Raw genomic sequence first — 27,131 nt, 5'->3', positions numbered from 1 at the left:
TTAATTATTAGTAGTAACAGCACCAGTAACCCACTGAGAGTTAGGCTAACGCAGTGGGTAAGAGCACAGACTCTGGGCCTGGCTCAGTACGGTTCGAGTCCTCCAACAGCTGTATGAACTAAGGCAAGTTACTGCAGTTATTCAACCTATTTGTGCCTCAGTTTCCTCAACTGTAAAGTGAGAATAACAGTACCCACCTCATGGGATTGTTATGCGCATTAGATAAGTTGATACTTATAAAATGCTTAGAGTTGGTGTTTGTAAATAAGCGTGTATCTCTGCAGTAGTCAAGTGTGGTAGGTTGCAAGAATGGCCACAGATCCTCTTCATTCCTATATGCACACTTCTGTGCAATGCAACATTTTACCTCATTCCACCAAGAGGTACAGCTTATTTCTCCATCTCTTAAACCTGGCCTTGGCCTCATGATTTGCTTCGGCCAATGCGACCTTAACAGATGTGACACAAACAGAGGCTTGCAAAGTGTTTGCTGCATGGGACTTGCCTTCTCTTGCTACTCTTGGGAACCTTGTGACCATTTCACTGGAAATGAGCCTGAGCTAGCCTGACTGATATAAGAGACAAATGGCAAGTCATCTCCACTGCCCCAGCTATCACTATGTCTAGACATGCAAATGATGTCATCCTAAACTTGCCAGCACCAGCTGAGCCTCTGGATGAACACAGATGTATAGGCAACAACAGTATAAACCAGCCATTCTGTCTATGACCAGAAAAGCCACTCTAGCAACACAGTAAATTATGAGAAATAACAATTGTTTGCTGTCTTAAGCCACTGTGTTTTGGGATAGTTTGTTACACAGCAAAAGCTAACTGATACGCAAGGGAACATTTTTCTCTTAACTACAGCTTTACTCCCTAAGTAAAACAGACCTCCATCCACTTGACTGTTTATTCCAGAAACTTGGTGTGATAGATGGAAATATTGTTCCACAAATATTGGCTCCCTCCCCCATCCCTCACCTGTATTTCTCTGACATCCTGACTTTGGGCTTGTCCCTCTGTTGCTTTGGCCAACAGAACAGGAGCAGGCATGATGCACGCTGAGGCCCTTTAAATATGCTGTGTGGCTTGGCTTGACTTTTGCACCTTTGCCCAACCAAATGAGAAGAATATGCTGAGTTGCTACTAGTTACCACTCGTATACTAGTACTACAAGTACTAGCAGACTAGTAATGCTAGCAGCACACTAGCAGAATTTTAATACTTAGAATGATGAGCAGACCTGAACAAAAGCCAAAGACTAGAGCCAAGCCCAGATCATCTAAATTCGGAGGCAGAGTCACCCTGGCCAGCCCATTAACATATGAAAGAAACAGCCTAACGCTTATTGGTCTAAGTGATTCAGTGTTGAGCTGGCTTGTAACATAGCATTGTCACGGCGTTAGCCGACCGATAGTGGCTCACCCGGGACACCACTTTCTCTTAACATCCATCCTACCTGCTTGGTCTCTAAGTTCCAACCACTCTACTCATAAGATATGCCTGGAATCCGTTTAGTCTTTCCTCCTCCATTACCACCGCTCTGGTTCCATCCAAGGTCACCCTTTGTCCAGATCATCAGAAGAAGCTCCTGCTCTCCCTGCTTATCCTCCACTTTGTTCACCTCCATCACTGTCCTACTTAAAACCTACCTGGAGCATTCCACCGTGCATAAGATACAATCTAAGTCCTTACAAGGTCCTGTGGCGTCCGGCCCTTGCCCCCTCTCCGGCCTCCCTTATCCTTCCTTACATCATGGTCCAGCCTCACTGGCCCTTCTCCACTGACATATATGGGTTGGAAGGCTGCCTCTTTTCTGAGTCTGCAGGCAGAAATCAGGGCATTACTAAGTATGTTCTTACTTCTGTAATCTGTATTTGTTTTTGTGAGGTGACGTAGGGGCACCTCATGTGACAAAGCCAGAGTCGGATTTTCTCAGGCTGTCCCATTGGCCTCACAGTTATGGGGCTGCCTTCCGGATTCAGGCAGTCCGTCAGATTTCTTTTCTAGTGGGATCCCACTTTCTCCAGTCTCCATGAACATCTCAGCAGAAAGTCAGGAGAGGCTGCTAGCCAGCTACCATCTGGAATGAGAACTCTGAGACAGCTGTCGCATAGAAAGAAAGGAACTGACATTGGCTGAGGGCACATTAGGTGGCAGACACTGTTTTAAATGCTTGATGCACATTGCCTCAGTGGATGCACACAATTATTCTGATCATTTAGACATGAGGCTTCTTAGACTCTGAGTGGTTCAACCACTTACAAATATTTCCCAACCACTTTTTACGTGGTCAACATACCAGGTGCTGAGGGACCCAGCTGTGAGCAAGTCAGACCGTGTCCCTGCCCCAACAGGGCTCACGGTCTGGTGAGTACACAGATCGATGGGGCCCAGCACAAGATAAAAATGGAGTCTCTGATTCAAAAATTATAATGAGTTTCAGGAGTATTCCACTAAGTGTGGGGTCCCTCCAAACGTGGTCCCCCATGCAACCACACAGGTTGTATGCCCACAGAGCCTGCCCTGAACACACAGACAAGTGACAACTAGGGTACAGCAGAACAGGTGCCGTAATGGGTAAAGTATACGCTGAGATGTGTGAGTACGCACAGGAGAAGAGACCCCAGACTCGGATGTGGGTGTGTGTGCGCGCACGCACATGTGCGTGGGCATGCAGGGGGGGTGAGGACAAGGTCAAGAAAGCCTTCCTGAGGAGATTACATCAAAGCTGTAACTATGGACTGTGGTAGTGGAAAAGAGCAAAGTGGACAGAGGTGAGTGATGACTTCGGCCTAGATCTAACCCTACATGGCGGGGGGAAGTGGGGCATGAAGGGGAGAGTGGAGACCAAGAAGGTCCTCTGGGAGGATGGAGGATGGATGGTTGCAGGCAGGTGGAGGGCAGCACATCATCCATCCAAAGAGGAAAGGAGCACGGGAGGAGGAATGGGTTCAAGGGGGTAGAAAGAGCTCTGTTTTTGAACTGTTGGGCTTAGGATGCCCATGGGATATTCATCCTACAGGAGAGTAACCTGTAGGCAATTAGATGCACAAGCTGATGGCACAGAAAGACCTGGGAAGGAGCTAGAACTGTGTCATTGGCAGGTAGTCACTGAAGTGTGGTGTGGATAAGATTACTGAGAGGGTAGAGGGAGAAGAGAAAGAGGGCCTTGGGGCAACCCACGAGAGGTGGAATTTCTGAGGACATGGAAGTAACCCATGGCGAGCTGTGGTCAGAGAGCAGGGGGCTGCTGAGGAGCATGCTCAATCCCCCCTTATGTAGACTAAGAATTTGGTCTACCATACCTCTATTGCGAGTGCATGGTTTGCTTTCAAATTACAGCATCCAACGAGGTTTGGCCACCTTGGGCTGAATCTAAGCTGGCTTCAACATTAGATGTTGGTCTCACCCCATCCCACAGTGAGGCCGGTGATCCTCAGAGTATACGGCAGGGCTCTGGGTCTGGAGCAGGGCACCTTGCCGGTATCTGGGGCCACCAGGATGGAGCAGCAACCCATGCAGGCTGTCGGGGACTGCTGGAGGCCAGCCTCCACTCCACCAGGAAACCGAAGTGTGGATCTGCAGCCCAGTTAGGAGAACCATCCTGAGGCTGGGGGTGAAGCTGCAGCTCCGTGGGCACCCAGCCCATCCCCACTTTCCAGAGTGACTGTAACAGGACAACTAAAACAAATTCAGAGCTTTGGAGGCTTCCAGAGAGAAATGACAGAGAGAATAGAACGGAGCCGGCGAGGTCTCCAGACCTCAAGCTGAGTAGATAGTACAAAGCAGGACACAATAGGTTTGGAGAATATACCCTCAGGTTCCGTGAATCGAGGCAAGTTATTTGACCGCTTTGTGCCCCAGCTTCTCCACTGTAAGTAGGAGATCATGCACCTAGGTCACAGATTTATCAGGAAGATTAAATAAGTTAGTATCTGTTAGATTCCAGAGCAGTGCATGTCACATACATAAGACCTTGTCAAATAAATGAAATACATCTTTATCCTTTACCCCATAACTTAAAAGTGCCCTTTCTGCAGGGAAGCCATCTAAGACACACACCTCCCCCAACACAAGGCTAGATTCCCCTTTTATCTGATCTCATAGTGCTCTGTATTTCTCCTTCATTGCATTTATCAAAAACAAATCACTAATCACCTCTCTCCACTTCAGTGCATGGAGCTTCATGCCATCAGGAGCCACATTTGCTCTGTGTGCCACTGTATTTAGTACCAACACAGCACTTTGCACACAACAGGTTCTCAGTATTGCTGAGTGAGTGAATGGACGGATGAGGGCTGTGCCTTCTTATGAATGCCAAGCATGTGGCATAGCCCAACGTAGCAGGTGCTCCTGTATAAGAGCTACATTGGACCTAATTAGAACTCTTGAGAGAGTCCTAACCTTAAACAAATGTAGACTTGGGTACTGTCACTACACAGGTGTTAGTTAGAACCATGGGAGTTGATGCAGGTGTGCCCTGAAAAATATTAGCAAGGGATGACACAGACCCAGGCCGCTCAGAACAGAGGTGCGACAACAGGTCCCGTGCCCCTGCCCTGCCCGGCGCTGTCCCTTTAGTTGCTGGTCATGGAAAGCCCATGGATCCACGGGGTTGGTGGGCTGCCTGTGGGCAGTATTCAGTTGGCTCAGAGTTGAGGTTCTTTCCCACCAGGTAAGGAAATATTGCACTATATTAACAACCAATGTGGCTTCATGGGTGCAAAACAGCTGAGGTCAGCCCTGAGCCCTGAGGAGCACATGGGCCAAGAAGGGACAGTGGAGAAGAACACCAGCCTTGGGAATACGCATGCTTCTGGGATGCACAGAAGAAACTCCTGCGGACACCGAGAACAGAGCTATGGAAGAGGAACTGGGGGCATTGTTCTAAGCTCCAAGAAAATGTCTGGAAAAAACTGGTCTACATTTGTCAAATATTGCAGTGACCTCCGGTATACAGAAGAACAAAAGCCATCCATTAGAGACATCAATATTAAACTGGTAACGGTTCCCGGAATGATGTCCCAGGGTGCTGAGGCCACGCGGATGTTGATTTATTAGAATGAGGAGTGAGAAATGAAGACATATGTACAGGTGTCGATGATCTTCTCTCCGGAAACACAGGTTGCTTATCTTGGTTAGAGACCGCTGCTAGGGTCAAGAGAGTACTCTAGCTATTTGTTAATTTACGTGTTCATAAAAAGAGAGACCCACACACACTTAAAAAATATGAAGGGGCCATTAGGAATGGAGTAGTTGAAAATACTGAAGCAAGGAAAATTAATACATTTGAATAAATTAGCTGTCACTTGCTATCTGGAGGGAATACAGAGCCAGAAAAAGGAATACACTCCCTCTTCAAATATGCATGTATTGTTCACAAAATTGATTTTATTTTGAGACACAAGCATGTGCTTATTAAGATATTAGGTCCTGAGAAGGGGACCTAATATACCATTTACCATATTCACAGAGAGCCATGTAGCAAAACAAGGAATCCATCAACCAAAGAATGAAAAGTACCAAAGACGTGAATATTATAAAATAATGCCTGGATCAGAAGGGAACACACGATGGGCTGGGGCTGCGGGGGAGAAGCAATGAAAATAACAAGCTTACGTCGTACTGCCAAATAGGGCCTTAAGAGGAAAAATATATTGCTCCAGATATTTTTATATTCACAATAAAGCATCTGAAGCCTTACAAAAGTTGTTGGTCCGAGGGTTGTGGGTTACTGTTAAGCTGAAGCCTTACAAAACGAGTCTGTGTTTAAAAGAACTTTAAGCGAGTGAACAAACTAACAAGCCAAAAGAAGGAAGAGGGAGACAAAATCCAAAACAGAAAAAAAAAAATCAGAAAAAGAAAACACAAAAAGCAAATAGAGCAAACATTTTAATACACCCTAAGATAATATGTGCGATTGAGTATGATCTCTGCAGATGATTGCAGAGTCTAAAGAACAGAGGGCAACAAAGAATAAGCTGTCACTTATTAAGGAGCTTCTAGAAAGTATCTGTCTTTATGGCGTTGTAATAGGGATCTCTGTTTTTTCATTTTACCTGCAAGGAAGCTAAAGCTCAGCCAAGATTTGAATTTAGTCATTGATTAAGCTGCTTTCTCTGCACCGTATTGTCTCTGCTGGGACAAGACAAACAGGCAGAGAAAAGTGAAAAAAATTAAGGATAATAATGGTGAACTCACAGCCCAGAATTTTATGAACAGTTCAAAGTGACCATTATTTCTTTTAAGTTTTATTTCTTTAAGTCACCTCTACACCCAATGTAGGGCTCCAACTCACAACCCTGAGATCAAGAATCGCAAGCTCTTTTGGCAGAGCCAGCCAGGCACCCCAAAGTAACCAAGATAAAAGTCTATTAGAATTTAGTCAAAAACCAAAACTTACTGATGATAAACACACAATAAACATCTGAATGGCACCTTTATATTTTCTTCAGACTCTCTCTCCAGGAATATCTACTTCGCACTTTATTCTCTACCCGAATTACTTCATTAAATCTTCACAAAATTGCAATTTAAGAAACAGAACAAATGAGCAAAGGAAAAGAGAGAAGGAGAGAGAGAAACCAGGAAACAGACTCTTAACTCTAGGGGACACACTGGTGGTCACCTGAGGAGAGAGGGTGTGGATGGGGGAAACAGGTGATGGGGATTAAGAAGTGCACTTGTTCTGATGAGTACCAGGTGATGCGTGGAATTGCTGAATCCCTATATTGTACATCTGAAACTAATATAACACTGTGTTAACTATCCTGGAATTTAAATAAAATTAAAAAAACACAAAAACACAAAAATCTTCACAAAATTCTGAGAATGGTAATTATATTTAATCCTATTTATCAGGTGAGGAAATAGGGAATTAGAAAAACTAATGGCTGACCCAGCAAGTTAGCGACAGAGCTAGGACCCATTCTGATGCCTAATGTCTAGTGATCTAATATCACGGGAATATTTAAAAGTCAAATCTACTTTTATTTTTTTTATTTTTTAAAGATTTTATTTATTTATTTGACAGAGAGAGAGAGAGAGAGAGGCAGGAGAGAGGGAACACAAGCAGGGGGAGTGGGAGAGGGAGAAGCAGGCTTCCCGCGGAGCAGCGAGCCCGACGTGGGGCTCGATCCCAGGACCCTGGGATCATGACCTGAGCCGAAGGCAGACACTTAATGACTGAGCCCGAAGGCAGACGCCTAATGAAGGCAGGCACCCCTCAAATCTACTTTTAGATTTGAGATGTAATTCACATTCTACAAGAAATTCACCCTTTCACAGTATACAATTCAGTGACTCTGGGTATTTTCACGAGGTTGTCCAACCAGCACCTCTATCTCATTCTGGAACATTCTCACCACCCCCAAAAAGAGCCCTGGGACCATCAGCACTCATTCTCCATCCTCAAGCCCCTGGCAACCACTAATCTACCTTCTGTTTCTATGGATTTGCTTAGTCTACACATTTCCTAGGAGTGGACTCATTCATATAAATATGTGGCCTTTTGTGTCTGGCTTCTTTTTCTTTACATTTTTTTATTATTTTAATCACCATACATTACATCATTAGTTTTCTTTTCTTCTTTAAATTTTTTATTGTTATGTTAATCACCATACATCATTAGTTTTTGATGTAGTGTTCCATGATTCATTGTTTGTGCATAACACCCACTGCTCCACGCAGAACATGCCCTCTTTAATACCCATCACCAGGCTAACCCATCCCCCCACACCCTTCCCCTCTAGGACCCTCAGTTTGTTTTTCAGAGTCCATTGTCTCTCATGGTTCATCTCGCCCTCCGATTTCCCCCTCTTCGTTCTTCCCCTCCTGCTATCTTTTTTTTTTTTCCTCAACATATATTCCATTATTTGTTTCAGAGGTACAGATCTCTGATTCAACAGTCTTGCACAATTCACAGCGCTCACCATAGCACATACCCTCCCCAATGTCTATCACCCAGCCACCCCATCCCTCCCACCCCACCCCCACTCCAGCAACCCTCAGTTTGTTTCCTGAGATTAAGAATTCCTCATATCAGTGAGGTCATAGGATACATGTCTTTCTCTGATTGACTTATTTCACTCAGCATAACACCCTCCAGTTCCACCCACGTTGTTGCAAAAGGCAAGATCTCATTCCTTTTGATGGCTGCATAATATTCCACTGTATATATACCACATCTTCTTTATCCATTCATCTGTCAATGGGCATCTTGGCTCTTTCCACAGTTTGGCTATTGTGGACATTGCTGCTATAAACATTGGGGTGCACGTACCCCTTCGGGTCCCTACATTTGTATCTTTGGGGTAAATACCCAGTAGTGCAATTGCTGGGTCGTATGGTAGCTCTATTTTCAACTTTTTGAGGAACCTCCATACTGTTTTCCAGAGTGGCTGCACCAGCTTGCATTCCCACCAACAGTGTAGGAGGGGTCCCCTTTCTCCGCATCCCCGCCAACATCTGTCGTTTCCTGACTTGTTCATTTTAGCCATTCTGACTGGTAGGAGGTGGTATCTCATTGAGGTTTTGATTTGGATATCCCTGATGTCGAGCGATGTTGAGCACTTTTTCACATGTCTGTTGGCCATTTGGATGTCTTCTTTGGAAAAATGTCTGTTCATGTCTTCTGCCCATTTCTTGATTGGATTATTTGTTCTTTGGGTGTTGAGTTTGATAAGTTCTTTATAGATTTTGGATACTAGCCCTTTATTTGATGTGTCATTTGCAAATATCTTCTCCCATTCTGTCGGTTGTCTTTTGGTTTTGTGGACTGTTTCTTTTGCTGTGCAAAAGCTTTTTATCTTGATGAAATCCCAATAGTTCATTTTTGCCCTGGCTTCCCTTGCCTTTGGCAATCTTTCTAGGAAGAAGTTGCTGCGGCTGAGGTCGAAGAGGTTGCTGCCTGTGTTCTCCTTTAGAATTTTGATGGACTCCTGTCTCACATTTAGGTCTTTCAGCCATTTTTAGTCTATTTTTGTGTGTGGTGTAAGGAAATGGTCCAGTTTCATTCTTCTGCATGTGGCTGTCCAATTTTCCCAACACCATTTGTTGAAGAGACTGTCTTTTTTCCATTGGATATTCTTTCCTGCTTTGTCAAAGATGAGTTGACCATAGAGTTGAGGGTCCATTTCTGGGCTCTCTATTCTGTTCCCTTGATCTATGTGTCTGTTTTTGTGCCAGTACCATACTGTCTTGATGATGACAGCTTTGTAATAGAGCTGGAAGTCCGGAATTGTGATGCTACCAGCTTTGTTCTTCTTTTTCAACATTCCTCTAGCTATTCGGGGTCTTTTCTGGTTCCATACAAATTTTAGGATTATTTGTTCCATTTCTTTGAAAAAAGTGGATGGTATTTTGATGGGGATTGCCTTGAATGTGTAGATTGCTCTAGGTAGCATTGACATCTTCACAATATTTGTTCTTCCAATCCATGAGCATGGAATGTTTTTCCATCTCTTTGTGTCTTCCTCAATTTCTTTCATGAGTATTTTATAGTTTTCTGAGTACAGATCCTTTGCCTCTTTGGTTAGATTGATTCCTAGGTATCTTATGGTTTTGGGTGCAATTGTAAATGGGATCGACTCCTTGATTTGTGTCTCTTCTGTCTTGTTGTTGGTGTATAGGAATGCCACTGATTTCTGTGCATTGATTTTATATCCTGCTACTTAACTGAATTCCTGTATGAGTTCTAGCAGTTTTGGGGTGGAGTCCTTTGGGTTTTCCACAAAAAGTATCATATCATCTACAAACCGTGAGAGTTTGACTTCTTCTTTGCCGATTTGGATGCCCTTGATTTCTTTTTGTTGTCTGATTGCTGTGGCTAGGACTTCTAATACTATGTTGAATAGCAGTGGTGATAGTGGACATCCCTGCCGCGTTCCTGACCTTAGGGGGAAAGCTCTCAGTTTTTCCCCATTGAGAATGATATTCGCTGTAGGTTTTTCATAGATGGATTTTATGATATTGAGGTATGTACCCTCTATCCCTATTCTCTGAAGAGTTTTGATCAAGAAAGGATCCTGTACTTTGTCAAATGCTTTTTCTGCATCTATTGAGAGGATCATATGGTTCTTGTTCTTTCTTTCTTTCTTTTTTTTTAAATATTTTATTTATTTATTTGAGAGAGAGAGAATGAGAGAGAGAGAGCACGAGAGGGAAGAGGGTCAGAGGGAGAAGCAGACTCCCCACTGAGCAGGGAGCCCGATGCGGGACTCGATCCCGGGACTCCAGGATCATGACCTGAGCTGAAGGCAGTCGCTTAACCAACTGGGCCACCCAGGTGCCCCATTCTTTCTTTTGTTAATGTATTGTATCACGTTGATTGATTTGCGGATGTTGAACCAACCTTGCAGCCCAGGGATAAATCCCACTTGGTCGTGGTGAATAATCCTTTTAATGTACTGTTGGATCCTATTGGCTAGTATTTTGGTGAGAATTGTTGCATCCATGTTCATCAAGGATATTGGTCTGTAATTCTCTTTTTTGATGGGGTCTTTGTCTGGTTTGGGGATCAAGGTAATGGTGGCCTCATAAAACGAGTTTGGAAGCTTTCCTTCCATTTCTATTTTTTGGAACAGTTTCAGAAGAATAGGTATTAATTCTTCTTTAAATGTTTGGTAGAATTCCCCTAAGAAGCCATCTGGCCCTGGGCTTTTGTTTGTTGGGAGATTTTTGATGACTGCTTCAATTACCTTAGTGGTTATAGGTCTGTTCAGGTTTTCTATTTCTTCCTGGTTCAATTTTGGTAGTTGATAACATCTCTAGGAATGCACCCATTTCTTCCAGGTTATCTAATTTGCTGGCATAGAGTTGCTCATAATATGTTCTTATAATTGTTTGTATTTCTTTGGTGTTGGTTGTGATCTCTCCTCTTTCATTCATGATTTTGTTGATTTGGGTCATTTCTCTTTTCTTTTGGCTAAGTCTGGCCAGGGGTTTATCAATCTTGTTAATTCTTTCAAAGAACCAGCTCCTAGTTTCGTTGATCTCTTCTACTGTTCTTTTGGTTTCTATTTCATTGATTTCTGGTCTGATCTTTATTATTTCTCTTCTCCTGCTGGGTTTAGGCTTTATTTGCTGTTTTTTCTCTAGCTCCTTTAGGTGTAGGGTTAGGTTCTGTATTTGAGACCTTTCTTGTTTCTTGAGAAAGGCTTGTATTGCTATGTACTTTCCTCTCAGGACTGCCTTTGCTGCATCCCAAAGATTTTGAACAGTTGTGTTTTCATTTTCATTGGTTTCCATGAATTTTTTTAATTCTTCCTTAATTTCCTGGTTGACCCATTCATTCTTTAGTAGGATGCCCTTTAGCCTCCATGTATTTGAGTTCTTTCCAACTTTCCTCTTGTGATTGAGTTCTAGTTTCAAAGCAGTGTGGTCTGAAAATATGCAGGGAATGATCCCACTCTTTTGGTACCGGTTGAGACCTGATTTGTGACCCAGGATGTAATCCATTCTGGAGAATGTTCCATGGACACTAGAGAAGAAGGTGTATTCCGTTGCTTTGGGATGGAATGTTCTGAATATGTCTGTGAAGTCCATTTCGTCCAGTGTGTCATTTAAAGTCTTTATTTCCTTGTTGATCTTTTGCTTAGATGATCTGTCCATTTCAGTCAGGGGGGTGTTAAAGTCCCCCACTATTATTGTACTGTTGTCAATGTGTTTTTTGCTTTTGTTAGTAATTGCCTTATATAATTGGCTGCTCCCATGTTCGGGGCATAGATATTTACGATTGTTAGATCTTCCTGTTGGATAGACCCTTTAGGTAGGATACAGTGTCCTTCCTCATCTCTTATTACAGTCTTTGGTTTAAAATCTAATTTGTCTGATATAAGGATTGCCACCCCAGCTTTCTTTTGGTGTCCATTAGCATGGTGAATGGTTTTCCACCCCCTCACTTTCAATCTGGAGGTGTCTTTGGGTCTAAAATGAGTCTCTTGCAGACAGCATATCAATGGGTCTTGTTTTTTAATCCAATCTGATTGCCTGTGTCTTTTGATTGGGGCATTTAGCCCATTTACATTCAGGGTAACTATTGAAAGACATGAATTTAGTGCCATTGTATTGCCTGTAAGGTGACTGTTACTGTATATTGTCTGTGTTCCTTTCTGGTCTATGCTGCTTTCAGGCTCTCTCTTTGCTTAGAGGACCCCTTTCAATATTTCTTGGAGGGCTGGTTTCGTGTTTGCAAATTCCTTTAGTTTTTGTTTGTCCTGGAAGCTTTTTATCTCTCCTTCTATTTTCAATGACAGCCTAGCTGGATATATATTCTTGGCTGCATATTTTTCTCGTTTAGTGCTCTGAATATATCATGCCAGTCCTTTCTGGCCTGCCAGGTCTCTGTGGATAGGTCTGTTGCCAATCTAATGTTTCTACCATTGTAGGTTACAGATCTCTTGTTCTGAGCTGCTTTCAGGATTTTCTCTTTGTCTCTGAGACTCATAAGTTTTACTATTAGATGTTGGGGTGTTGACCTATTTTTATTGATTTTGAGAGGCATTCTCTGTGCCTCCTGGATTTTGATGCCTGTTTCCTTCCCCGCATTAGGGAACTTCTCTGCTATAATTTGCTCCAATATACCTTCTGCCCCTCTCTCTCTTTCTTCTTCCTCTGGGATCCCAATTATTCTGTTATTTCGTCTTATGGTATTGCTTATCTCTTGAATTCTGCCCCCGTGATCCAGTAGTTGTTTATCTCTCTTTTTCTCAGCTTCTTTATTTTCCATCATTTGGTCTTCTATATCACTGATTCTCTCTTCTGCCTCATTTATCCTAGCAGTGAGTGCCCGCATTTTTGATTGCACCTCATGAATAGCCTTTTTGATTTCAACTTGGTTAGATTTTAGTTCTTTTATTTCTCCAGAAAGGGTTTCTTTAATAACTTCCATGCTTTTTTCAAGCCCAGCTAGTATCTTTAAAGTCATGATTCTGAACTCTAGGTCCGACATCGTACTATTGTCCATATTGAGTAGGTCCCTGGCAGTCGGTACTACCTCTTGTTCTTTTTGTTGAAGTGATTTTTTCCATCTTGTCATTTTGTCCAGAGGAGAATAGATGAATGAGAGAACAAAATGCTAATAGGGTAACAACGGCCCCAGAAAATATACTCTAAACAAATCAGAAAAGACCTGAAACCGGGGGAAAAGAAAGGGAAAGAAAGAAATAAGAAAAAGAAAACAAAAGAAAAAGATAAAAACAAACAAAAACAGAACAAAACAAAAAAAACAGAATATGATCAAATATGATCAGGCTAGTGCATAGATCAGTGCCACACACTAGATTTTGGGCGTATTTTGGTCTGTTAGAAGAAAGTGCCTCCCAAAATTTTAAAGAAAGAATAACTTATATATGTATAAAAATAAGGGTTGATATGATGAAGGGATGGAATATGACTGTAAAGATGAAAATTATAAAAAAATTTTATAAAAGGAATTGATAAGAAGTTGTTTGAATAAAGAAAGGATTAAAGAAAAAAGAAAAAAAAGGGGGGAGACAATGTGATCAGGCAGGAGAACAAAGCCATACACTAGAGATTTAGGGTATATTTTGATCTGTTAGAAGAAACTGTATCTCAAAATTTTAAAGAGAGAACAACTTATATATATATGCCAAAAATAAGGGTAACTACTATGAAGGGATAGGATATGACTCTAAAAATGAAAAATAAAAATGTTTTTTAATAAAGGGATTGATAAGATGTTGGTTGAAAAAGGGAAAAAGAAAAATTAAAAAAAAAGACAGTTAAAAAAATTAACTTTGAAAGACTAATGAATCATGGTAAAAAAGCCATGAATTCTATGTGCAGTATTCCCCTAGCGCTGGAGTTCTCCCGTTCTCCTTGATCGGTAAACTTGGTCTTGGCTTGCTGGCTGTTCGTGCTGATCTTCTGGGGGAGGGGCCTGTTGCCGTGGTTCCCAAATGTCTTTGCCGGAGGCGGAATTGCCCCGCCCTTGTCGGTCCGGGCTAAGGAAGCTGCTCGGGTTTGCTCTCAGGAGCTTTTGTTCCCTGCAAGCTCTGGTACAGCTTTGGAGGACCAGGGCAGAAATGGTGGCCTCCCAATCTCCACCCGGAGGAGCCGAGAACTTGGGGCCCTGCTCCTCAGTGCGCCCCCAGAGAAAAGCAGTCACTCCCGTCTCCCCGGTCTCCGGCCGCACTCCGTGCTCACCCGGCCTGGGACCGAGCGTTTCTATCTCTGGCCCCCGACCCCGTGTGGAGTCTCCAAACCCAGCAGATCCCTGCGGTGCGCTCCCGCGCCGCTCCTCCCGGGGGAGGAAGGGGAGTCTCCCCGGCTCTGCCGCTTGTTGGGTCCCTGCTGGAGGAGCAGTGGCCCGACTGGGCCGCGGATCACAGTTTATGGCCACCCCGGGCTGAGAGCCCGCGCCTCGGCTCCGTCTCTGCAGCCGGCTTCCCCGCTCCGGTACCTGGGAGCTCTGCCGCACTCAGGCTCCCCCGGTCTTTCTGTGACCCCGAGGGTCCTGAGACCACACTGTCCCGCGAGGGTTCCACCCCCCGCTTAGCCACTGGAGCGACGTCCCTCCGCGGAGCCAGCTTCTAAAAGGTCCGATTTTGTGCTCCGCGGCTCTAGCACTTGCCAGAAGCGGCCGCCGGAGGCCCCCTCCCCCGCCGTCTATCCTCCCGAACATCGCCTCGGATTCACTTCTCCGCGCATCGTACCTTCCAGAAAGTGGTCGCTTCTCTGTTCAGAGAGCTGCTGCTATTGTTTTCTTCGATCTCCTGTTGAGTTCGTAGGTGTTCAGAATGGTTTGATCCCTGTTCAGCTGAATTCCTGAGACCAGACGAAACCCAGCTCTCCTACTCCTCCGCCATCTTGCTCCGCCCTCAGGAAAATATCTGTGTCTGGCTTCTTTCACTCACCATAAAGTTTTCAAAGTTCCACCCACGTTGTAGCAGGTATCCCGGGATTCAAGAGCTGAGAGACAACTTAGACACCCCCTACTGAGTCTTCTCAATTTGCAGACGGGGAACTGAGGCTTGACATAGCCTGTATAGTTAGTGGTACCCAAGTCCCCCACTGCCTCATCCTGTTATTTCCACCACACCACAACCACCAAGGCAATCAGTATAATAAAGAAGAGCTTTCACAAATATATAAAAACATTACATTAGTTCAATATGCCATACATTAGAAATAATAAAACAGGGGCGCCTGGGTGGCCCAGTCGTTAAGCGTCTGCCTTCGGCTCAGGTCAGGATCCCAGGGTCCTGGGATCGAGCCCCGCATCGGGCTCCCTGCTCCGCGGGAAGCCTGCTTCTCCCTCTCCCGCTCCCCCTGCTTGTGTTCCTTCTCTCGCTTTGTCTCTCTCTGTCAAATAAATTAAAAAAAGAAATAACAAAACATATGGTAATAATGGCTGGTATTTTACTAACTATTGTCACATCTTGCGAGGAGTCCCATAGATCATTTATTTCACGTGGTGATATGGGAACGGTACCAGATGCGCAGGCAGGAAACCTGAGCATAAGTTTGACGCCAGCGTTCGCTCTCTCTGTACAAAGGTAACTATTTAAAAAGCCAAGTCTGAATTACCCTTAGTGAAAGTTCCAAATTTTCTGTTCCCCAGTGTTCCATGTCCCTGTCGTACTGTCCAATCTCATTAAAATAATGCCTATTTATAGCAAAAATTCCTCCAGCCATTGCAGGTGACCTAAAAAGGACACATAAATATTAAATTACAGATTCGGTCATTCTGGATTTTTTTCCAAAATTATATTGAATATTAGCAATAACATAAAAACTAGAAACTAGCAATACTGATACCAAAATTGTTTATATTTAGGTATGTAAAATTAGCAAATCGAAACCATAACTACCTAACAGTACACAGTAACTTTTCTAAGATTTATTTATTTATTTGAGAGAGAGAGAGAGCACGCAGGGGTGGGGAGGGGCAGAAGGAGGGGGAGAAAGAAACTCAAGCTGACTCCTCACGGAATGAAGAGCCCACATTTAACCAGCTATGCCACCCAGGTGCCCCCCTCAGTAACTTTCACTTAGCTCTCACCGAATTGTATAATGGTATCTTCTAAATGTTGTCTTTTCCTTGAAAGGGAACATTAGAATGTGAGTTACCCCTGGGGACAAATATTGACTTGGGTATTAGAGTTTACAAATCTCCCTTTCTAAGCACATTAAGTGAATTATAATATTTACTTTTGGGAAAAACAGAATGTTATAAAGCATCTCTTTTTTTTTTTTTGTCCACCAATAGCAGGGCCCAATAACACTAAAGTAAGTAGTTCGAAAATGATCACATGTTCATCTACTCATTCATTTTTTTTAAAGTATGTATTAAACACCTATGAAGTGTTAGACATAAATTAGTGAGTCAACAGGCCAAGGTCCCAGCTCTTGTCGGGGCAAAAGGGTGGAAACAGGGATACCAGTTGCAGCAGTGGTCGATGGTGGATAAGGGTCCAACAGTGAGGGCAACGAGATGCAGTCCATCTCCTGATGTAGTTTGAAGATGGAACCAGCAGATTTGCTTATGAGTAGGATGTGGTTAGAGGAGGACGAGAAGGGTTAAGGCTGACCCCAGCATTTTGGCCTGGGTCCCTGGAAGGTGGAGTTGCCATGCACTCAGATGGGGATGCTGGGGGGTAATCAACTGTTTGTTATCAGTAAGGCTTTCAGTCAACAGTAGGTTCTTAGTAGTTAAGTTTTTGGGGAGTCAAAAGCTACATTCAGAGGTTTGACTGCACAGGGTGGTCAGCGTGCCTAACTCCCATGTTGTTCAAGGTGAACTGTAGGTTATAACACATATCACATGTATAATATATATTCTATAAATAATTGGTATCATGCTAAGTTTTTTAATGGCTTGATTTTTTAACTAGCATATTGTGAGAATTTTCCTTTTATAGTAATTAGCTTTCAAAAAACTTTATATAATATTCTACAAAATATGAATATAGTTTTTAACCATTTCACTGTTGAACATAAATATTCATTTATGTTGTTTTTATTTTTTAACCAATATAAATGTCACTGTAATAGATGTCTTTGTACTTACTTCTCATTAACTCCTTAGGGAAATATTTCAAGAAGTGGAATTACTGCATTAGAGAATAACATTTATAAGATTGTCAAATTGTTTTCAAAAGCATGTGTGACTACATCTATACTAATGGTGTCTTGGAATTCCAAAAATGTTACTACTCAGCAAGTATCAGGAATAGTTTCCCTATTGAAATTTGTAGAGCCTAAAGCATGTCTGATACGTGACATATGGAAATATTATAAAATTATGTCAATTTTTTTGTAAATGGAATACTGCAACTACTTCTTACTAAAAGTGACTTTAAGTTAAATAAGTTCATTTTGAGATGAACTCCAAAGACTGATGCTTTATTTTTTTATTTTTGAGTAAATCAAGATTTTTACATATTAGATTTTACTTAAATGAAGTGTATCTTTATTCTTTTTCATTCTGAAGTCTGTAACAGTAACAAGAGCAACCATTTATATTGATCACTTCACCTGTGTCAGGCCTTAGGCTATGTTCTTTACAAGCACTGGCTTATTTAATCTCCTCGATAATCCAGACAGGTATGTATTTTATTATCATCGTCATTTTATAGATGAAGACAGTGAAGCTGAGAGAGGTAACCAGCCCAGCAGAGGGCTGCCTTATTGCACAACTCCAGGGATGCCAATCACCTATAATCTGTATGAACAATGCCTTGTGGAGATGTGCAGTACACAACCTATACAGCTGTACACAGCAGTCCTAAACAGCTAACAAATGATGGCTGGAGCAAAGCAAAGATCAGAGTTACACACAGTGGAAGGTGCATCAAGGGATCTATTATCCTAAAAGCGAAGGAAAGACATTTGGTGACATGTGCAAAGTAGGGTTTTAAGAAAATTACAATAACAGCAGAGAGATTGGCATGAGGGAGAGGAGCCTGCAGGCCAGACTGTCCCTTACAGCATAGAGTCTAAGCCTGGGACAGTGTGGGCCTGGACCATGGGGACAGGCAGAGAGATGGACAGATGTCATGTGAGAGTCATCACAAAGGCCGAGTCCCCTGGAGCCGGTTAATCACTGGGTTAGAGTAGGCAGTGGAAAACTGCAGATGTAGTCACACTTCATGGCTACATAGTATCCCATTATGGTTCCAGCATAAGGTACTGAATAATTTCCCAGTTATTCTTCCCGATTCTTAGATAGTCTTTATTTCTTCTCCCTCCGTCGCTCCCCCTGCTTGTGCTCTCTCGCTCTCTCTCTCTCTCAAATAAATAAAATCTTTAAAAAAGAGAGAGAAAAGAAAGAAACCATGAGGGGTAAAAACAGAAATCAAAGAACTGGAGATCCCGATGATGTCCAGGGGTAGGTGTGGGTGGAGCATAGCAGGAAAAAATTAGGAACGTCTTAGGCTGTGGCCAAAGAAACAGATATCTGGTAATTTAGAAGATGAAAGGCCCAGGATATGGCTATAGGAATAATAAGAGCTAACAGTGATAGACACTGATGTAGTACTTATCATGGACAGATACTGTTCTAAGCTTTGATACACTAAGTCATTTTCCTAACAACCCCGTGAAGTATCATTAACCTCCAGACTTCACATACAAGGAAACAAGGTGCAGAGAGGTTAAGTAACTTGCAAAAGGTCACAGAGCTCTAGTTAAATTAAAATAGAGACGGAGATCAAGGACTTGCTAGGCTGCAGTGTTAGAAGATTTGCTCCTGTGATTTGCAAAACAAAGAGCTTAGTAGCGGAGAAGAGGAGGAGCCAGGCATCGGTTATCAGTAAATGTGGGGAGTGACCTGGAGGAAGTCTCTTCAGAAATTAGCCTCACAGATGCAGTCAAAAGTCACAACATCAAATTATTCTCCTTTAGAAATATATTTTCCGAGGCAGCCCAGCTTAGCGAAGGGTCTCGGCGCGCCGCGGCCCGCAGGCACCCGGCACGCGCCCGCCCCGCCGCCACGATGCCCAAGAGGAAGGTCAGCTCCGCCGAGGGGGCGTCGAAGGAGGAGCCCAAGAGGAGGTCGGCGAGGCTGTCAGCTAAACCTGCTCCTGCAAAAGTGGAAACGAAGCCAAAAAAGGCGGCAGGAAAGGATAAATCTTCAGACAAAAAAGTGCAAACAAAGGGGAAAAGGGGAGCAAAGGGAAAACGGGCTGAAGTGGCTAACCAAGAAACGAAAGAAGACTTACCTGCAGAAAACGGAGAAACTAAAAATGAGGAGAGTCCAGCCTCCGATGAAGCAGGAGAGAAAGAAGCCAGGTCTGATTAATACCATAAACCATGTCTCATCAGTGGTCCCTGTCGCCCTTCTTGTGCAATCCAGAGGAATACTTTTATCAACTATTTTGTAAATGTAAGATTTTTAGTAGCTCTAGAAACATTTTTAAGAAGGAGGGAATCCCACCTCATCCCATTTTTTAAGTGTAAATGCTTTTTTTTTTAAGAGGTGAAATCATTTGCTGGTTGTTTATTTTTTGGTACAACCAGGAAATAGTGGGATATTGAATGTGGGAGGCTTCGATTGTCTTGGGTGTCAGCTCAACATTCCATAGCTGGGGTAGTTTTTATATCCTATAATACCAAGCATACTAAATGGCAGTTTGGAGTCGGTCGTGCATTTACTATGTCTTGAATATTTTAAATTACTTCTATTCCCACGTTGTTTTCGGTAGAATTGTTTCCTAAAGAAAACCACTCCTAGGTCTTGGCTCTCCCGGTCCGAATTCTGGTGCACTCTGTAACATCTTGGTCGTCGTAGTCCGGGTTTCCTAGTAACTCTGTTAATGTGCTGTGCAAGATTGAGAATCTGAGTGTGTAGTATATATGATATTAAATTGTAAATTAATGGGACTTAACAATGTAACAGTGTATCAGCATTTGAAGATCTTGGTACTGGATATACTGTTAAGGAAAATTTGCCTCCAAATTTTAAGCTGGAAGGTCACTGGAATAACTTTTAGAAAAGAATCACAACTACATGGTTTTTTTAGATTTTCGGTACGTATGTTAAGAATTGTGTACAAATTGAAGCGTCTGTACCGATCCTCCAAACAACCAATAAAAAATTAAGAATTAAAAAAAAAAGAAATATATTTTCCAAGACTCATAATCTAGGAAAATCGTATTCATCCCTATAAAGTTACAGATGAAAGCAGTTAGATAACTGTTTTATATATGAACTTAGCAAAGACATCTACTTTTTCTGGGCTATCCACAGTGCTAGCATTTTGTTCATTGACCACACGCAATTAGCTCCTGAGAACCAAGCCCACATTCTAAAGGCAGACACCTGAAACCAGAGGGACACTGTCCATGGCAGTGTTCTTAACTGGGGTGAGATGCTCATTTCCAGTCAAAGAAACTAAAAACCTACCAAATTCTATCATCATAGACTTTTAGAAACAAGATAAATAACAAAATATTTCTCTTCATTAAGCCCAAGAAATTGAAAGAATCATCTCTAACATCTTTTTCTCCCCAGGTCCCAATACATATTCCCATAACCTGAAGAAATCTCCTACCGGATGGGTCTAGTGGGTCCTTCCGGTCCGTCCATCTCATAAGAGAAAACATTATCCCATTTAAATTCTAGATACCAGTTGAAAGCACCCCTTATGACCGGAGAGGGCTGGTATTCTAGGGTCTCATAGTCAATGGGATCTATCAGAGGACACGCCACCATTTTGGGGTCCTTGGCAATGGCATGCAGCAAGGGCTGCAGCCATGCATGATTCACCTCGCAGTGGCTATCCAGGAACACCAGAACGTCCCCTGGGGAGGCAAGAATAGGCCAGTGTTAGTGCACATGGATAAGACAGCTGACAACCCAAATCAAAGTTCAGTGCAAGGAATATTTGTTAAGCATTTACTATGTGTTTGGCTTTTACAGTGCTTCCAGATTCACCAGGGGTGGGTGGGGACTAGGAACATATACTTTATTTTGTACTACATCATGTATCATGATGTGCCATAGATGTTCAGAAGAAGCTGGTGAACTGTGGGTTAGAGAATGGTTTGGGTACGATTCTAAAGAAGCAGGTGGAACTGAATTGGGCTTTAATTAAAAAAATATTATCTTAGCTTGGCCTTGATTGATTGACTCAATTTAGCTAATGTTTAATGCAAGGATAACCTGTTTATTTTTTGGTGCTTGGGATACAAAAATGCATAATTATTTTTGCTCTTGAGTTCAAGCTTTAATGAGCATCTGCTTAGAGAACATGGGGAAAATTGGCATGGCCAAAATGAAGAATACTTGTTGTTAAAGTACCTTAATGGGCTCAAATTGGAAGGGACCCCAAAATTTAGGTGCAGAGTTTGGATAAAATTGAAGGAAGGTATGAGAAACATTCCATGGTTGATCAGAAGAGTTAATATTGTTGAAGTGGTAATACTCTCCAAATTGACCTCTAGATTCAGTATAATTCTTACCAAAATCACACCTGGTTCTTTTGCAGAAACTGACCCCAAAATTCATATGGAAAGGCAAGGAACCCACATTAGCTAAAAAGATCTTGAAAAAGAAAAAAAATTGAAGGACTTCTGCATTTCAAAACTTACTACAAAGCTATAATAATAAAACAGTATGATACTGGCATAGGGATAACAAAGAGACCAAAGGGATAGAACTGAGAGTATAGAAATAAACCAGACATCTGTGGTTAGTTGATTTTTGACAAGGGTGCCCGGCCAATTCGATGGGGGAAAGAATAGTCTCTTCAATGAATGGTCCCAACACAGCTGGGTATCCACATGAAAAAGAGGGGCACCTGGGTGGCTCAGTCAGTTAAGCGTCTGACTCTTGATTTCAGCTCAGGTCCTAATCTCAGGGTCATGAGTTCAAGCCCTGTGCTGGGCTCCACACTGGGCGTGGAGCCTACTTAAGAAAAAAAAAAAAGAAGAAGAAAAAGAATGAAGTTGGATTCCCTCACGGCAAACACAAAAACTAAGTCAAATGACTCACAGACCTAAAAAGGTCAGAGCTAAAACTATAAAACTCTTAGAAGAAAACAGAGGCATCCATTTCTGACCTCAGGGTAGATGATTTCTTAGATATGACACCAAAAATACAAGTGACAATAGAAAAAATATATAGGACTTCATCAAAATTAAAAATTTTTTGTGCTTAAACAGACACCATAAAGTTGAAAAAAACATCCACGAAATGGGAGAAATTATTTGAAAATCACACATCTGATAAAGGACTTGTATCCAGAATATATAAGGAACTCTTACAACTCAATAATAAAAAAAAGACAACTTAATTTAAAAAATGGGCAAAGGAGGGACACCTGGGTGGCTCAGTCATTTAAGCATCCTACCTTTTTTTTTTTTTAAGATTTTATTTATTTATTTGACAGAGAGAGACCCAGCGAGAGAGGGAACACAAGCAGGGGGAGTGGGGGAGGGAGAAGCAGGCTTCCCGCCGAGCAGGGAGCCCGATGCGGCGCTCAATCCAAGGACCTGGAATCATGACCTGAGCCGAAGGCAGACGCTTAACAACTGAGCCACCCAGGTGCTCCTAAGCATCCTACTCTTGATCTCGGCTCAAGTCTTGATCTCGGCTCAAGTCTTGATCTCAGGGTTGTGAGTTCAAGCCCCATGTTGGGCTCCATGCTAGGTGTGGCGCCTACTTAAAAAAAAAAATGGGCAAAGGACTTGAACAGACATTTCTCCAAAGATATACAAATGGCTGATAAGCATATGAAAAGTGCTCAACACCTTTAACCGTTAGAAAAATGCTAACCAAAATCACAGTGAGATAATAATTCATATCCACGAGCATGGCTGTAATCAGAAAGGCAGACAATCACAAGTGTTGATGAGATTGTGGAGGAATTCGAACCCTTGTCCATTGCTGATGGCAACGTAAAATGTTGCGGTCTCTTCTGAAAATTATGTGGCAGTTGCTCAAAAGTTACGCATACAGTTGTCATATAGCCCAACAATTCCACACCAAGGTACACAAATACCCAAGAGAAAGAAAACTTAGGTTTATACAAAGTCTTGTACATGAGTGCTCAGAGCAACATTCTTCCTTAGAGTAAGAGTCGTAACTCAAATGCCCATCAATGGATGAATGGATAAACTAAATGGGATGTATCCACATAAGGGGAATATTACTTAGCAATAAAAAGGAATGAAATACTGACCCATGCTACAACATGGACGAACCTTGAAAACTTCATGGGAAATGAAAGGAACCAGTTACAAGGACCATGTATTATATAATCCATTCAATGAAATGCCTAGAATAGGTAAAAATCTGTATGTATAGAAGGTAGATTAGTGGTTGTGGAGGGAATGGGATGAGAGGTGATGGCAAGTGACTGCTAATGTGTGTGGAGTTTCTTCGGAGTAGGAAAAAAATTTTTCTAAAACTGTTATGGTGATGGTTGCATAACCTCAGGAATATACTAAAAACCACTGTATTGCGTACATTAATAAGTGAATTGCATGTGAACTGTATCTCAAAAAAAAAAAACCCCACTAACATCCTTAGGAAAGAAAGAGTACATTAAAAGTGCAATTATTCTTATGTGCAATTCACATGGTATTTTAAATCATTCAAAGTGATAGAAACTTGATCCCTCAGCCCAGCTCACGGGTTTATCTACCCAACCAAAATGGCATCTACATGTTCACGTTTATTCTTCTGAGTTCTTGAACAAGCAGGACTCTTCGGAAGAGCCACTTTATTTTGTTCCTTTCAATCCCCAGGGAGGACTGGTCCTTTCCCTGCCCTTGGTTACAAACCAGAGCAGGTCCAAGACTTCCCAGGTTACTCTTTGGTTAACTGAAAGTCTCACAGTTACTTGAAGTTGGAAACACTCTCTCAGTTCAGCAATTAGGATTTCCAGTCCCATGTTAGAACCCAAACTTCCGTGACTGCCTGACTGTCCCTTCCCCCCCAACTAGGGGGATACATGAAGAGGTGCTCAACATCACTCATCATCAGGGAAACGCAAATCAAAACCACAATAAGATATTACTTCACACCTGTTAGATTGTCTATTATTAAAAGGACAAGAAATAAGAAGTGTTGGCAAGGATATGGAGAAAAGAGAATCCTTGTGCCCTGTTGGTGGGGATGTGAATTGGTGCAACCACTACAGAAAACAGTATGGCGTTTCCTCAAAAAATTATAAAACAGAACTACCATATAATCTAGCAATTGCACTTCTGGGTATACATCAGAAGGAAATGAAATCACTCTCCTGAAGAGTTATCCACACTCCCATGTTCACTGCAGCGTTATTTACAATAGCCAAGACAAAAAAATAACCCTAAGTGTCCATCAACAGATGAAGGGATAAAGAAGTTGTAGTATGTACACAACAGGATATTATTATCATATCAGCTCTAAAAAAGAAGGAAATCCTGCCAGTTGTGACATGGATGGACCTTGAGGGCGTTATGCTAAGTGAGATAAGTCAGAGAAAGACAAATACTGTATGATCTTACTTACACGTGGAATCTAAAAAGACCCCGAACTCTTAGATTCAGAGAATAGATTGGTGGTTGCCAGAAGGAGGGAGTGGCTGAGATAGGTGAAGGTGGTCAACAGGTTCAAATTTGTTATAAGATAAATAAGTCCTGGGATGTCATGCACAGCATGGGGACTATAGTTAACAATAGTGCATTGTATATTTGAAAATTGCTAAGAGAATCAATCTTAAAAGTTCTCACATCACAAGAAAAAAAAAGTAAATATGTGAGGTAATGGATGTTAACTAGGTTTATTGTGATCATTCCACAATATATACAGGTATCACATCATTATGTCATACACCTGACATGAATACAATGTTGTATGTCAACTGAACCTCAATTAAAAAAACCCATCTTACAAACGTAGGGACCCGAAGGGGTACGTGCACCCCAATGTTTATGCAGCAATGTCCACAATAGCCAAACTGTGGAAAGATACCCGTCGACAGATGAATGGATAAAGAAGATGTGGTATATATACACAATGGAATATTATGCGGCCATCAAAAGGAATGAGATCTTGCCATTTGCAACGACGTGGATGGAACTGGAGGGTGTTATGCTGAGTGAAATAAGTCAATCAGAGAAAGACATGTATCCTATGACCTCACTGATACGAGGAATTCTTAATCTCGGGAAACAAACTGAGGGCTGCTGGAGTGGTGGGGGGTGGGAGGGACGGGGTGGCTGGGTGACAGACATTGGGGAGGGTACGTGCTATGGTGAGCGCTGTGAATTGTGCAAGACTGATGAATCACAGATCTGTACTTCTGAAGCAAATAATGCATTATATGTTAAAAAAAGAAGAAGAAGAAGAAGAAGATAGCAGGATGGGAAGAATGAAGGGGAGTAAGTCGGAGGGGGAGACGAACCATGAGAGATGATGGACTCTGAAAAACAAACCGAGGGTTCTAGAGGGGAGGGGGCTGGGGGGATGGGTCAGCCTGGTGATGGGTATTAAAGAGGGCACGTTCTGCGTGGAGCACGGGGTGTTATGCACAAACAATGAATCATGGAACACTACATCAAGAACTAAGGATGTAATGTATGGTGATTAACATAACAATAAAAAATTAAAGAAAAAAACCCCATCTTTTAAAAATTATCATTAGTGAGGTTGAACATTTTTCAGGTGATTAGCCATTAGTAAATGAAATGTTTATATCCTTTGTGCATTCAGGTGTTAGAGCCCTGGGTTTTTGTGTTTTTTTTTTTTCTTTTTTTAATGGCTTTGTAGATACATTTTACATACTGAGGATATTAATTTTTTTTCTATGGAAGTTGTACTAATTCCCCCAATAGGTTTACTGTTTTGGGAGTCAGCTCTGTCCTTTCCCTCAGGTTTAAGCTTTGAAATTTCTTCGTTATTCATTGAACAGGTGAGTATTGATCTAGGTTCTCTTTTCGTAATTTTAAAATTCTTATAATAATTTAATGATTTAGTTTTAAAAACTAAAATTAATGATATAGCTGGAATTTATTCAGATTATGGTATGAGACGAAGATGAAAACTTTTCCCGAATAACAAACTGTCTCCCAAATAACTGAACCACCACCACGACAACGACAAGGAGGCCCCTCCTCCCATACTGACTTGTGTTTTATTTATCGTATGTAGTGTATGCACCCTTAGTGTTTAAAGATTTTAATATTTCAACTTTTGACAGTTTAATGACCTAGAAAGACCACAAGTGTCGTATCAAGTTGCAAAAGAAATTAAAATTATTCTAGGTGCAATATCAAGCTTTTCCTAATTCTAATTTAAACTGTGAAGCCTATGGGCACAAGCTACCCGGCACCTCCATTCCAATGAACTGTACTGTTTTTACACTCATCCTAAAGCATTTTATGGGGGTGAATTACACACCATAACGAGCACACAGTGGCATGGGATTCCTCTTGGCAGAGTCCTACACTCACAGGAAGATTCCGTGGGAATCTCAAGTTTATTGCCAGGAAATGGAGCATTTGTTCTGCATCCATTGGCCTCGGTTATAGGAAGAATAATGCTCTTTCGTGTTCACAGAGATAGCCTGTTAGAGGTCATTCATCTGAATCCCATTTAATCCCAGATTGGCTTCTTCCCCAATTAAGCCAGCTTCTCCATAGGGCCTAGAGTGAGGGAGGGGCATGAGGTCAAATCCACCTGATGAGGACCCTTCCCTGGCTTTCTCCCAGAGACTGTGCGTGGGATGTGCCAAACCCCTGACTGCTCCCTTCACCTTCCCTGCGGAGAGACCTGCTTTGTCGCCTGCAGTCCAGGAGCACGTTCTCTCTCGGGTCGTGGCTGGTTTTAGAAAACACATGCCTGGTCAGTCTCACACAGGCTCCTCCTCCTTCATTGTCTTTTCTTTTCTGCCTGTCTTTAGTTTCTACATTTTTTCTTACATTTAAACATAGCTCATTACATTTAGTTTATTTTAAATAACATCAAAATATTCTCGATTTGGTCTCTGAAGCAATCATTTTTAAGGTGTTAAAATGTTTTCTTTTTTTCTTGGGGGGGGCAGGGGAGGGGCAGAGGGCGAAAAATATTAAGCAGGCTCCACGTCCAGCGCAGAGCCCGTGTCAGGGCTTGATATCACGACCCTGGGATCACGAGCTGAGCTGAAGCATCGATGCTTCACTGACTGAGCCAC

At 42.2% G+C, this 27,131-nt stretch overlaps 1 protein-coding gene and 1 pseudogene across 1 annotated transcript in view; one reads left to right on the top strand and one right to left on the bottom strand.

Moving 5' to 3' along the window:
• Window positions 1-27,131, bottom strand: part of GALNTL5 (polypeptide N-acetylgalactosaminyltransferase like 5) — a 54,314-nt gene that overhangs the window by 6,929 nt on the left and 20,254 nt on the right. Inside the window, exons 5-6 of the mRNA XM_028089237.2 lie at window positions 20,523-20,772; window positions 15,556-15,673 (exon numbers count right to left, since the gene is read on the bottom strand). Coding sequence (XP_027945038.1) covers window positions 15,556-15,673; window positions 20,523-20,772 — 368 coding nt within the window. The remainder of the gene's footprint in view (window positions 1-15,555; window positions 15,674-20,522; window positions 20,773-27,131) is intronic.
• Window positions 18,894-19,272, top strand: LOC114197997 (non-histone chromosomal protein HMG-14 pseudogene; annotated as a pseudogene).

Source organism: Eumetopias jubatus, unplaced genomic scaffold (assembly GCF_037043125.1).
Source record: "Eumetopias jubatus isolate StellerSeaLion01/CBP00866 unplaced genomic scaffold, mEumJub1_p1.0 scaffold_14, whole genome shotgun sequence".
Classification (NCBI taxonomy): domain Eukaryota; kingdom Metazoa; phylum Chordata; class Mammalia; order Carnivora; family Otariidae; genus Eumetopias; species Eumetopias jubatus.
The sequence above is the reverse complement of the archived record's forward strand: the minus strand, read 5'-3'. Positions and strand labels throughout refer to the sequence as shown.